At 39.5% G+C, this 14,073-nt stretch overlaps 2 protein-coding genes across 2 annotated transcripts; one reads left to right on the top strand and one right to left on the bottom strand.

Moving 5' to 3' along the window:
• Positions 1 to 1,551: 1,551 nt before the first annotated feature.
• On the bottom strand, positions 1,552 to 4,787 carry LOC108416704. Its single transcript, XM_037532507.1, has 6 exons — positions 4,485 to 4,787; positions 3,888 to 4,012; positions 2,857 to 3,276; positions 2,191 to 2,419; positions 1,857 to 2,116; positions 1,552 to 1,758 (listed from the first exon to the last, which is right to left on the bottom strand). Exons 1-6 carry the CDS (start codon positions 4,531 to 4,533, stop codon positions 1,552 to 1,554), a joined length of 1,290 nt encoding a protein of 429 aa, XP_037388404.1. The 5' UTR covers positions 4,534 to 4,787.
• Positions 4,788 to 4,995: 208 nt separating this feature from the next.
• LOC119261946 lies at positions 4,996 to 13,704 on the top strand. The gene is made up of 5 exons (XM_037532506.1): positions 4,996 to 5,062; positions 5,163 to 5,653; positions 6,105 to 6,206; positions 6,552 to 7,524; positions 13,622 to 13,704. The coding sequence occupies exons 1-5, from the start codon at positions 4,996 to 4,998 to the stop codon at positions 13,702 to 13,704; spliced, it is 1,716 nt and encodes a 571-aa protein (XP_037388403.1).
• The last annotated feature ends 369 nt before the right edge of the window (positions 13,705 to 14,073 follow it).

Here is a 14,073-nt window from a genome sequence, read left to right as displayed (position 1 = left end):
CTGCCTCCGCGGACGTCGCAGCAGGCCCCGCGCCTGCCTCCGCGGACGTCGCAGCAGGCCCCGCGCCTGCCTCCGCGGACGTCGCAGCAGGCCCCGCGCCTGCCTCCGCGGACGTCGCAGCAGGCCCCGCGCCTGCCTCCGCGGACGTCGCAGCAGGCCCCGCGCCTGCCTCCGCGGACGTCGCAGCAGGCCCCGCGCCTGCCTCCGCGGACGTCGCAGCAGGCCCCGCGCCTGCCTCCGCGGACGTCGCAGCAGGCCCCGCGCCTGCCTCCGCGGACGTCGCAGCAGGCCCGCCTGCCTCCGTGGACGTCGCAGCAGGCCCGCCTGCCTCCGTGGACGTTACATCCCCTTTGTTCCCACCCATCCCGCCCTCGTCTGTGTCTGTTCCCCCTGGGAATCCGTTTCTGTCCCTGTTCCCCGTGGTCCTTCTGTGCCTTCTGTGTCTGTTTCCCTTCCTTTGTTTCTGCCTTGTTCTGTTCCTGGTTTTGTCCTTTTCCCTGCTGTTGTGTCTGTGTCGGTTCCCGTTCCCGTTGTGGTTCCTGTTCCTGTGTCTCCTTTTGTTTCTGTTCCTGTTTCTGTTTCTGTCCCTGTTTCTGTTCCTGTGTCTGTCCTGGTGCCTGTTCCCCTGTCTTTTGCGTGGTCTGTTGTTCGTTCTTGTTTTCCTCGTCCTGTGTCTCCGGTCGTCTCTCGTTCGGCGTCGTTTTGTGTTGTGCCTCCTCGTCCTCCCTCCGTTTTTTGTCCTCGTTCTTTTTCGTCTGTTCCTGTGTCTGGTGTGTCTCCGTCTGTGTCTGTTCCTGTGCCTTGTGGTTCTGTTCCTGTGCCTTGTGGTTCTGTTCCTGTGCCTTGTGGTTCTGTTTCTGCCTCTGTGCCCGTTTCTGCCTCTGCTCTGGCTTCGGTGTCTGTGCCTGTTTAGTTTAGTTTTGTCTTTCTCTGGGTTTCGCTTTTTTGTTGGGTTGGTTTGTTTTGTTCTGTGTGGCACGCCCGGTGTGCGTGCCTTTGGGGGGGGGTTCTGTCACGGTTGGCTCCTCCCAGTCCTGTCCATGTGCTCATGTTTTGGTTTTGTAACTCCGCCCCTGATTGTTATCACCTGTCCCTCATTGTTCCGTGTATTTAAGCCCTGTGTTTGCCCCTTCCGTTTGCCAGTCTTTGTATCTTTGTATCATTGTATCGTTGTACCTGGTCTTTGTTTGTGTTGGTTCTGGTTGTTTTCGTCATGTCTTACCCTCGATCTGTCCGTGTCGGCTCATTGACCCTGGACTGTTCTGACTACGACCCTGGATTTGCCCGTAATAAATCTCGCTTATCTCCGCGTATGCGTCCGCCTCCTCGCTCCCCCTTACAGGTAGGGCCACAGGTGAAGGGAACATCTCAGGCAGAGCCTTCATCATGGCTACAGAGCGTGTCACTGTTCCAGACATAAATAGATTAATTATTTAATATACTTTTTTGTGTTGACCATTTGATTACCATTATTTGTGTTTAAATCAGTGTGATAGGGTAGTGTGTAGTCTGTATTAATGAATTTACAAATTAATGTTCACACATTTTGTTTTAAACATCAAGCTCAGGTCTAGCTAGAGGACCTCCAATATGTTCTGGAGTAGCACAACACCATTCTGGATCTGTTTCAATTCCCAGAACCTTTTTAAATACCCCATAGAACTGAGCTTTGCTATTAAAGCTCTCCCAGCGGGTCTTCAGGTCAGAAATAAAGTCAGGGTTAGATCTGTCAAGAATACGGCGAAGTTCGTCCATAACCTGGTGCAAATAAACGAGAACACACAACCATACAAAAAGATTTAACACATGTTCATGTTCTAGTTAGGGGCGTACAAGAAATAAATACATTTGCTTACATGATCTACTTCTCTGAAACAGGGGTATGCTTGTAGTATGTTAGCTGGCCTGTCCTGGTCTCTCAAGGTGTCAGAGTTGATAAAGGCTCTACGAGCATCAAACTCAAGGTCAAGCAGCTGAGCAACTGCCTCCTTGTTAGGTTTCGGCCTTTTATACATCTCTTGCAGGGTATGGTAATGTCTTGCTTGACTTTGCTGACTTTCAGTGCCAGAATGGACTCCTAGATCTTCAGTAGCTTCTCCTCTCTGGTCAACAATTTCTGTTTAAAAACAAAGCAGTCAGTTTTTTACAAATATAATCTATAATAAAAGAATCACAATAAATCACACTTACCAGCAGGTGAATTCATGCCATCCAAAGATGATGCGCTGCTTCTTGTTCTGTCTAAGAGTACAGTTGATGCCGTGCTTCCTGGTGACTCGGAGACTGATGTGCTTGAATCATCTGAACACTCCAAATTCAGTCGTCTTCGTTTCCTCTGTCTTTGTGGTGTAGGTCCCTGACGCTTTTTTGGTGTCTTTATGTTGTGGAGTCTTTTCAGTAATTGCTTAAAAAGCAATTCCTGTATGTGAAAGACATTAAAGTAATGCACTCATTTAATTTCACAATTTACAACTAAATATTTAGACTGCACATTTTGTTTTACTATGGGGTCATTTTTGTAAACCATGTATTCTAGATCCTAACTAGTGCAAATTGTGTAAAAAAAGACTCTACAATTAATAAATAATTTAGCCAGCATGAGGCTGATTTCATGAAAACAGAATTAAATGAGATTAAATTACACATATTTTTACAGTACTGCCCAGCACTAAATCAAAATATGAAATATTTTACCTGCCGGAAAGTATGCAGACATTTATACATTATACTATATTTACAAAAATATAAGTTCAGTTTTCATGATCTATCATGGATGGTGTACTGTGTTTTTCATCAGTGAAACTTTACAGTGTGATATTAATGAAAAGTTGGTTCACAAATGGAACAAACACTTACCCAAGGGTGTCTGCAGTTCACAGAGTTATCACGAAGCATTGGATAATACTCCACAAGCCGCTTTGCCATAGCCTGGAAATAATTTTTGGATGGATACATAAATTCAGTAGTAGTTGCTCTGATGATGGACACCATGTTGGTCACCGTGTTCCTCACTAATCGGCAGCGAAGTTCTTTTGAAAGAGTGCATCCACCTTCTTGGCCAACAAGCTGCATTTCAAAATACTGCTTTCTAATATGTTCCAGCTCACTGTCAGTATACACAACATACTCAGGGTTGGGTAGCTGCCAGGTTCTCGGAGTCTCTTGCACATCAGGAGACCGAGGAGTTTCTGAAACACAAGGGTTGACTTGTACAGTGGCCAGCCCTCTGCCATTCGAACCATTCTCTTGATTGGGGGATGCTGCCTGCTGCCCCTGCTGAAGAACATTAAGCTAATATTACAATTCATAAACTGAAACACTTGGCTGGTAATCACAAATTTAACATGCAATTTTAACTACAACAGTTTTCATATTGATCATTTTGCAGTTTTATACTGAAGCCATTAGCATTTATGCTAGCGGATTTTTAAGCCTTGGGCTATTGTTTTGGATGCTGGCTGGTAACTTAGCAACCAGCTAAAACACTGGTGGCGTGCTGCAGTGGGCGGTAACAAGCCGTGACGCAGTTGCTCTCTAGCTAAAGCGTCTCAATAATGTGATTTATGAGGAGAGATGTCAGATAGAACGCTGCTACTTAAGCAGCTGCCTACGTAGTCAGTGCCTACTTACACAGCTCACTAGGTTTTGAGACACACCCATATATATATATATATATATATATATATATATATATGTATATATATATATATATATATATATATATATATGTATATATATACACACATATAGATCTGTATATAGTGATGAATCAATTAAAAGAAGATTATTTATTAACATTTATTTAAATTAGTTGTTAAAACTGACTGAATGCGGATCGTGAATGTGCATTCAAACGTGAGTGACTTGTGACTTAAATTACTCTGTACCTCTTGATCTGTGTGAAACAGGTTCCATATGGCTTTTCTCCTAAGAAAATGTTCAGGTCCAGGAAAAAGATCACGTATGTCTTCACGGGACAGGGTTGGTAACAAGGCTTCACTGATGTTTGCAGCTAAAAAAAAAAAAAATATATATATATATATATATATATATATATATATATATGCAAATACTTTTAACTTATCATTCACTTTCCCTGAACATTATTTGTACATTTCTAGTACTTGCAGTGCTACACAAAGCATGTCAACAGATAAAAAAAATAATAAATCAACTAACAAAGGCTTACACTGTCCAGGGGTCATGTATAAGCCTAATTCCCATGTTTTCTCTTTTGTGGTCTTAATATAATTATTTTTGACACATTCTATAAATTATACTATATAAATGCATCAGTGTTTAATTCATAATAATTGTGAGACAGGAAAACAATAATCATGCAAAAATAAGCTTACTGTAAGAATCAGTAAGAAACATATGACATAACCTACACACCTGCTCAACTCTGAATATGAAACAGTTATTTTTCACCACAATTTACACGAAGGGGCAGCAGCACATGCTTAACTTAAATGATATTTTACCTTGTAAGGTAGCCGCTGATACTGCGTCCAGTTTTTCCATAACGGACATCTGAGGGAGTGGGTTCCAGATATGTAGCTTAGTTAGCTAGCTAAGGTCTCCAAGGGTGTCCCAGCAAAAGTCAGATATCTTACTTTTAGCTAGCTCACAAAGGCAGCAGGGCTTACAAGGAGATTTGATATTAGTGAGCAAGGTTCATCTTCAGGCTAACGGTACACAGAAAAAAACTTTAGTTAGCTAACTGCTAGCCAATCCAGATAGCTAGCGGTGAGCTAACAGTGCAGCTCCATTCTCCAGTCTGTTAACAGCCGTTCCCGCTTTTCTCGTAGGAAGAAGGGCGCTACTCGAACCGCAGTACTACGTCTGTAGTGTCTACATCCGCTGTTCAAATAATGGGCTATAAAATTTATTAAAAATTACTAACAAACTTTGAAATTTAAGACAATTACAATAGTCTTACATCCTAAACACCTTATTTTGAGTTGTATATATTTAAAGCATTACCAACTTCAAATGATTTACAGCGTACCACCCTTTCCTATTGATGTAACCTTCCGCCACTACAACGATCCTTTTCGCGGTCTGCTGTGGGGTCGAGGCCTCGGTTAGGGCTGTTATGAGGGTGTCTTTACACAGTAAAATGATTTGGCGTTGTTTCATCTGCTGCCTTTTTGTGGCAGTGACATTAAGAGCATTACTGAACCACATCAATACGGTACACAGCCGTAGTCCGAATTTCCGTGTCATCTGCGGCATTGACGGCTGCACTCAGGAATACAGAGTGTACAACTCTTTTTACTACCACGTCAAACGGAGCCATGCCTCGCATCTCCTCAGCCGCAAGTGTATGAGGCCCAGTGGAGACCGAACGGCGGGTAAAGCCGCGGAGGACAGTGCAGGGCTGTGTACAGCCAGATATGTTCCAATGCAACCGAGAGAAAGATGTTTGGAGAATTTTGATGTACCTAGCATTCAGTCAGCACTAGAGGCACACGAACCCACTACAGCAAGCACACCAACAGGTGTTGTTAGTGATGTTGGCTGCTCCACCACCGAAAATGCCCGAGGTCACGCCGCTCCAGCTCCGGATGGCGCTCCGCCAGCTTCTACTGAAGACACAGCGCTTACAGCCCAGGCGGAACAGGATGAAGTACTACCCGAATCTACACAAGTAAGTTACCTATAAAGTGTTTCAGCTAGCAGAGTATCTGTGCAGCTTATCTGTTAATTCTGTCCAAGTAAAAAAAAAACAAACAAACAAAAAAACAACCTTCGCCCGTAAGTTTCAGCTGTCTGTACCAGTCTGTCCTCTTTTACTAATGAGTCGATTAATATTGAATCGATTCTTCAAATGAGTCGGTGTCGATTCGACCAATGACTGCATGTTGACGTGGAATCGACTCGTTGTTCTTTCAGATAAGTTCACTCAGGTGCTTATCTGACGGTGCGTGGGATGCGCGCAACAGAGTTTAATCACTGCTATATCATTTAATATTTTTTCGTTGTTCAAGTGAAGTGGATTTAACTGCCGTATTCAGCATATATACTCGTGAAATGGTTAATATGTTGATATCATAATATTGATTAAATATTAAAGATGAGATGTCTCTTTTTATCTCTAGCTAGGAGAAAGTGCTATACATGAAGAGACTAATGTGGATCTACTGAAGAAACATGCTACTGCCTTTGTGCTCTCTGCTAAAGAGAAACACCGTTTATCACAGGTAAGTTAATGTGTTGTAACTATATACTGTACATAAACACTGCAACTGGCTCTTGTCAGTCCGTTACTGTTAATGTGATATAATTATGCAGTAATAAGTGTGAAAAGATGTGTGTTTAAGCTATTAGGTTCACTGAATTAATGATTGCTATTATATTGAAAGTTACCAACCAAATTTGGTATTTTTTGAACCAACTAAATTATGTTGTGTATTTAATGTCAAGCATTACATATACATAATGAAGCAACCATACAGTTAAATTATGGACTGACTGATACAGATACTGCACAATTTGAATAATTTCAGATGCTGATAATGAATAAGGCATTTTTGTTTTTCCCCCAGAGTGCAGTCAATGATATTGTAGCTGGAGTGCAGAACTACCAAGCTTCACTGCTGGACAGTTTGAAAAATCAGATGGCACGGGTATTCCAGAGACATTCAGAAGTTACAGATCAGCTGCTTAGTGAGTCAATGGACATTTTTGATAGTTTTGAAGACCCATTTGCCAGAGTTTCCACTACATATATGCAGGACTCAACCGTCAAGGAGCTGTTTGGAGTAGTGGAAGCACAAGAAATTGAGATTGCCCGGTCTGCATGCTATAAAGGACAAGGACCCTCTCGTGCTCTTGCTATTAGATCTGAGTGCATTTACTACATACCTTTGATCAAAAGTTTGGAACAATTACTTTCACATCCTGTGGTTCTATCAATGTTTGACAAAGGTGTAGAGACATGTAGGGCTGGATTTTTAAAGGACATCATTGATGGTGATATTTTGAAATCACATCCATTGTTCTCTGTTAGACCCAATGCCCTACAGCTGATACTGTATACTGACGAAATAGAACTGTGTAATCCTCTGGGGTCACATGCCTCAAAAAACAAACTTCTAATGGTGTACTATACTTTAGGGAATATACATCCTAAATATAGGTCTAAGCTGGCTGCTATCCGTCTACTTGCTATTGCAAAAGCAACGGATATTGCTCAGTGTAGCGTTGATGTGATACTGAATAGAATACTGGAAGATCTGATTTTGCTGTACAATGGTGTGAGAATCAAAACAGTGGCGGATGAGAGAGTTGTATATGGAGCATTAGTCTCATTTTGCGGTGACACCTTGGCTCAGCATGAGGTTACAGGGTTTAAAGAGGGAGTTGGATTTTCATTCTGTAAATGCAGACACTGCGAGTGCAGTTTTGAAGACATGCAGCTTTACTTTGATGAGGACAGCTTTGTTCAACGGACATTAGGTTGGCACATCAGACAATGTAATGAAATTGAGAGGGCCCCTACTGATTTTTTAAGAAACAGTTTGAAAACCACTTATGGAATTAACAGGAAAAGCAAATTAGTAGATTTTCCATCATTTGATCTAATTAAGCAAACTCCGCAAGATATCATGCATGTAATACTTGAGGGAGTAGCACCACTTGAAATAAAAAGTGTGTTGAAACATCTGGTCCTGTTAGGACAGCTTGACCTAGACACATTCAATAGCGCTGTACTAGGATACCCGTACTCTTTTGATGTCAGAGACAAACCATCTCCTATAACTGTTACAACACTGTCATCAAATGACAACAAATTGAAGCAATCTTCTGGTCAAATGCTTGTCCTCCTCAAGATTTTACCATTTGTATTGGACAATTGTGAAAGAAGTGCATACATTCAAGCCCTTACTGAATTAATACAGATAGTACAAATTTTGTTCGCACCAGTAATTTCTCTTGCAACCATATCAAACCTCAAAACACTTATCAAGCAGCACTTAGTTAACATGAAGCAATTGTTTCCTGAGAACAATATAACGCCAAAACAGCATTATCTGGTGCACATTCCAGCACAGATTAAAGCTTTAGGTCCAATGATAAGACATATGTGCATGAGATTTGAATCCAAACACTGCTTTTTCAAACAGTGGTCATCAAAATTAAATTTCAAGAACGTATGCAAGTCTCTGGTAAAGCACAACCAGATGTATGAAAGCTGTCAAAATGTCAGCAGCATGGAACACCCAATTTTTTCAAAAGAGGCGGTAATGGGTCCAGTGTCTGGTGTGACAGATGCACAATATGTACAGGGTAAACTGAAGGATTTTTTGGGTGTAGAAAAGGTGCACCATATTGTGTCTGTAAAATGGCTCGAGCTGAACGGCAATAAGTTTGTCTGCCAGAAGTCAGTGATTATTATTAATGAAGTAGAAGGTTCCCCTGTATTTGGACTTATAAAAAACATATTCATTGCAGATTCTTTATTGTATTGCTTTGAATGTCAAGTGTATGACACTGTAGCTTTCAACCGTGATTTTCTTTGCTATGAAATTGAAGTACCAAATCTTGCTCAAGCTACTGAGTTTGTTGATGCTGATAAGATTGTTGACTACACATCTTATTACGCCATTGGCTTTAAGAACCACACTTACATTCCTCTGAAATATTATCTCTGTGATGTGATTGGCATACACAGATGCACTACTGAATGCAAGTAAGTTATGAGAAAAAAACAAGTGAGTTTTTGAAAAAAAATAACTATTCTGTTCTGTTGCATTATTTATTTCATCCAGTTTTTCATTACATAAAGAATGTATGTATGTGCTTTTGTATAAAGGGATACAATGTAGGGTTGTTGGGCCCAAAAATACAGTTTACATTTTTAATTTATTGTTTACACGTGAAGATTGGTGTCAGACAGTGGTTTATTTAGTGTTGTGTTTAAACCCAGACCACTGTATAGCAGTGTTGTACTCGTGTTAGATCCCACTGCTAGGACAGCATAAAAACCTTACTTTATACATATGATGTTGTGTTTTTATACTATGGCAGTTTATTGAATTGTAGCCCCTGTAATGTGATGTTTTGTATCGACAAGTTCTTGCAAATACACAGCCTTAATACAATGACTGGCCAATTTACATGAAATTTCATTTCTACATTCATTGTTTATATTTTCAGCTCTGTATACTATATCACCCTGTCAGTGTCACTGCAGTGCTGATCCAGACTACAGTCTGGAATTATTGATCTACAAAGTACTTCTGTATGCTCAGTACAGCTGAAAAGATATAAAGTGTGTGTAGGAGGTGGTTTTTAATGAAGTGGCTGGTCAATGTTTGTAAAAAATGTTCTGAAGATAATACATATGTTTATACAGAATTGTTTTACACTGTACTAATGTCATTTGCTCTGTTTGTTATAGAAGCAATGCATTCTGCCACAATTGAAAACAAAATAATAAATTACTTTTCAGTCACATAAAGTGTCATCAGTTTTATTGGAAAATATGCTAAATCTTTTTAAGTCTTAAGTATTTTTAGTCTTGTACAAGTTTTAAGAACATTGTATTCTTAAATTAAGTAAAGTTGTCTTGAAATTCTTATTTTATAGCTGAGAGCCTCAAACACTTTCAGCAATATCAGTAGAATTTCTTATTTCATTTTAGGAAGTCCTTATAACTAGAAAAACAATCTTAATAAGATAATCATAGACAAGGTTTCTAAAAACTAGAAAATGTATCTTATACATACAAATCTAGTCAAGTAAATTATTCTTAAATGAAAAAAACAAGACTTATTATTGATTTTCAAGATTTTTTGTCTTGTTAAGATTTCATTTTTTGCAGTGTATGGTCATGAGCTCTGGGTAATGACCGAAAGAATGAGATCGCAAATACAAGTGGCTGAAATGAGTTTCCTCCACAGAGTGTCTGGATTCTCCCTTAGAGATACGGTGAGAAGTTCGGTCACCCGGGAGGGACTCGGAGTAGAGCCGCTGCTTCTCCATGTCGAGAGGAGTCAGCTGAGGTGGTTTCGGGCATCTGGTTAGGATGCCTCCTGGACGCCTCCCTTGGGAGGTGTCACAGGCAAGTTCAACTGGGAAGAGACCCCGGGGAAGACCCAGGACATGCTGGAACAACCATATCGCCCAGCTGGCCTGGGAACGCCTCGGAATCCCCACCATTGAATGTCAATCAACCACCAGGTGTCTTTTTTGCAATACACAAGCCTTTTACCAGCCCTTTGTTGTCCCCATCCCACCTTTTTTTGGAATGTGGTATTGGCATTAAATTCAAAATGGGCATATATTTTTCAAAAAACAATAAGATTTCGCAGTTTCAACATTTAATATGTTGTCTTTGTACTATTTTCAATTAAATATAGGGTTTAAATAATTAACATTTCATTGAATTTTGTCTTCATTTACATTTTCCACAGCATCCTAACTTTTTTGGAAATAGGGTTGTATTTACAATAATCCTTTATGCTTTTTAGCTAGGTGAGTTATAGCATTCCTTAATTCGTATAGATATTCCTAATCAAATAGAAGATAAATGTTATCACCTTTAGCGTTAGCAAACTTCAAGTTATTTGACAGCTTATATAAATTTTCCTGTTCTACCGTGAATGGTGCATCAGCCAGCTTCTTGTTTGAATTTTCCCATTCCACCTTAAATGGTGCAGCTTCAGGCACCAGAAAGTGACTGCTGCACTATTTAAGGTGAAACGGGAAAATCGGAACTATAAGATCGTGAATTCTAAGCTAGCTTCAGCTTTGTCTGTCTTATTTTGGGGGGGTTCTTTTATTTTTATGTATATTTAAATTAAAAGTTTTAATGTCAGGTGCAGATTGAACAGGTGCAGATGAGCAAGATGCTAGCATTACTGCTACTGATTGCTGATTGGTTGGCAAGTGAAGCAGCTCAATGGCTCTTTGTGCTCATTGACGTTATGAATGTATATCAGGCGCCGTTTTAAACACCTGACCCGAAAACTGCAATGTTAAAATGTTTCATTGCTGTTTTGTGTAGAGGAAATTGATATATTCTTTTATATTAAAAGGTTTCAAGCGTTTAGCATTTGAGGAACCCAGAAAACATTACAGAATGATAATTCTCCTTTGCGAGTTCTCTGATATGTATACATTAGCTACTTGAGCTTGGATTAAAGTCCAGTTCTAGTCAGCCATGCTGGAGTTAAGAAGGGGTGTTTGAAGAGCAACACGTGACATGATATTTCTGTGATCTTCACATCATAAAATGAAAGCCTGAGTTCTCGAACATTAACTTAGCTGCTAAATATAATTAGATGTCTATCGCTGTGTCTCATTTAAAGGACCGTTGCTCAGCAGCAGCATATTGTGGAGGACCCTCCTGAGCAGCTGGCGCCAATCAAGCATTCGGAACCGCTGCAGTCAAAACATTTTTAAAAACACAAGCTGAAATTAAATGAATGAGAAGGAAAATGAAAGTTCTACAGAGTTCAGTACTTTTGCATCTGTGAAGAGATTCAAGATTTTTTTACTGTTTTTTCTGCTCCTAACTACAAAATCAACTGAAGTTGAATGATCAACGTATACATTCCTTTAATGTAGCCTCTTACAATATGGAATAATGTCTTAAGTCATGCCTCATCTTCAAGACACACAAAATAATTACTTCTGTGTCTTAAGACGTTCACTTTCATGTCTCAAGACAAAGACAGTGTCTTCACTCATACGTCTTTAGACATTCTTGAGATGTCTTGACATAAGAAAATGTCTCAAGACATCTTAAGGCACAGTGACAGCTGGGTATGTATTGCCAAAAGTATTCGGCCGTCTGCCTTCACACGCATATTACCTTGAGTGACATCCCATTCTGAATGCATAGGGTTTAATATGATGTCGGCCCACCCTTTGCAGCTATAACAGCTTCAACTCTTTTGGGAAGGCTATCCACAAGGTTTAGGAATGTGTTTATGGGAATTTTTGACCATTCATTGCAAGAGACACATCTGTGAGGTCAGACACTGATGTTAGATGTGAAGGTCTGGCTCCCAGTCTCTGCTATAATTCATCCCAAAGGTGTCAATTATATCCAATTCCAAGTACCACAGGAGTGCTCCGCCTCATAGTCATGTGTAAAGATAATATATTAATTAATGACAAAGAATACAAATGCCAAATAAATATTAATAAATAAATATAAAATGAAAGTTGGGGTCCCCAGGAGTTGTGACAATGGTGTTACTGCGTAACAAAAAAATGTCTTAGCTTGAAATAAAACTGATACCATCTCTTCACTTCCTTTTACCTATTTTCTGAGGATCTATGAAAAAAGCACAACGTAAGTCCACTGTGCCTTTTCAGTTGTCAGAAATTTTCTCATTTAGCTCATGATTTCATATGAAGCTTGTAGTTGAAGTCACTGGAATGATCAACTTTATTCTTAGGTAACTGTGAAAAAAATAGAATACAAATGGATTAAATTACATATTTTGGTGGATATTCCAAGACTGACAATACGTGGTTTGATGCTCTGTAGCAGCTATTTTGTAATATGCATTTTTCATTAAAAATGCCACTGGTGTTACCTTTCTTATGTTTAACACCAATGAGGATTGGTAACATTAATGACAACTCGAGAGATAGTGAATGTTTCTGTAGAATGACCCATAGGCTTTGTGTTAAAAAACTCTGTTTATTATTCTTATGAAAATCAGCTACTATTTTATAAGCCATTCGTGCAGAAGTCCAGGTAGTTCCAAGAGTTCAGACATTTTTTTGCGCAACTGTACATACAGTAAACAGAAAAAGTTCAATGCTTGATTTTTGTCCTATGTTGGTGATAATAAATACATACATTTTTCAGGAACACGTTTATGCGCACTGAATCCTATCTGTTTCCTAGTAAGCAAACAAACAAATAAAAAATCACTTTGAGGGTGAAAGGGTGTGAAAAATCACACAGATTGTTATTTAGTAAGAGGCAGAGCATGTTTCATAACAAAACATTGTTTTTAAAGTGTCCAGTCTTGGGACTGTGGAGCACAGAGCGAAAAGGATGCATGCAGTGATTGTTAACATGTTCGATAATTAAATTAATTTACCAACAATCCACACAATTATTGCCTTGTAGTTAACAAAAGTTGTTACAGAATATTTCTTTGGTTTGCCGTCCTGTATTAAAGATCACCTTTGCTTTTCTTTTCCCACATGTACAAATAACTTGTAAATTACGTGGAAGAGGATAGCAAAATAATAGCTTTTACAATGGCTTAAGCATAAGTTTATTAGTTGCCTGAGAAAAACTCATTTGTATTGTGGACCAGAGGATCTGTGTGTTTACTCAAATAAACACAAAAGCGTAAACACAAAAGTGTCGCCTTTGTCTTGCTCACATGGAGCTTGAACCACGATTTCTGTAAAGCTTCTTTGTGATGATGTCCGTAGTTAAAAGTGCCATACACATAAATTTGAATTGATTTGAATTGTTCTAGTGATGATAATCATATTAATATAAAAATAAGGTAATTATTTATATATGACTTGTTTCTTGGCACATGTTAACAAATTATTGGTGTTGTATTCTGCTTATGCATGTTCCTGGTCTATTTCCCTTCTTGTTATATGGAGCCTTCTTGTTATATCACAGAAGCAGAGAACTATGCTGCCTGGAGCTTTAACTCCTTCAGGGTCTCCCATGGCAGAATGGTCTTAGCGCAAGTGCCTGACTAAACCTACCACCTATACAGGGTAGCAGCAGCAATATAGGATGATGTAATTGGCGGATGACTACAGAGGTAACAACGGCAAAGACATCTCTTCAACTGCAAGGAAGAAGGCAAACCACTTCTGGTCTGGAAATCAATGTGTTTCACTGACAACAACAAAGGTTTTATTAGGAAAATTATGAAATGAGGACTCAGTGGTGAAAGAAACATCAATAGCCTTTTATATAAGGATGATGGAACACTCATAGTGGAAAGATGAGACTTAAGTTTAATATGACAAAGACTAAGGTTAAGACAACAGTTTAGACCGTTAACTGTACCACTGATGTAGAAGATGTGAAAATAGCAGACAGTTTTTGCTTACTTGGATCAA

This window comes from Pygocentrus nattereri, chromosome 21 (assembly GCF_015220715.1).
Source record: "Pygocentrus nattereri isolate fPygNat1 chromosome 21, fPygNat1.pri, whole genome shotgun sequence".
Lineage (NCBI taxonomy): Eukaryota > Metazoa > Chordata > Actinopteri > Characiformes > Serrasalmidae > Pygocentrus > Pygocentrus nattereri.
The sequence above is the reverse complement of the archived record's forward strand: the minus strand, read 5'-3'. Positions and strand labels throughout refer to the sequence as shown.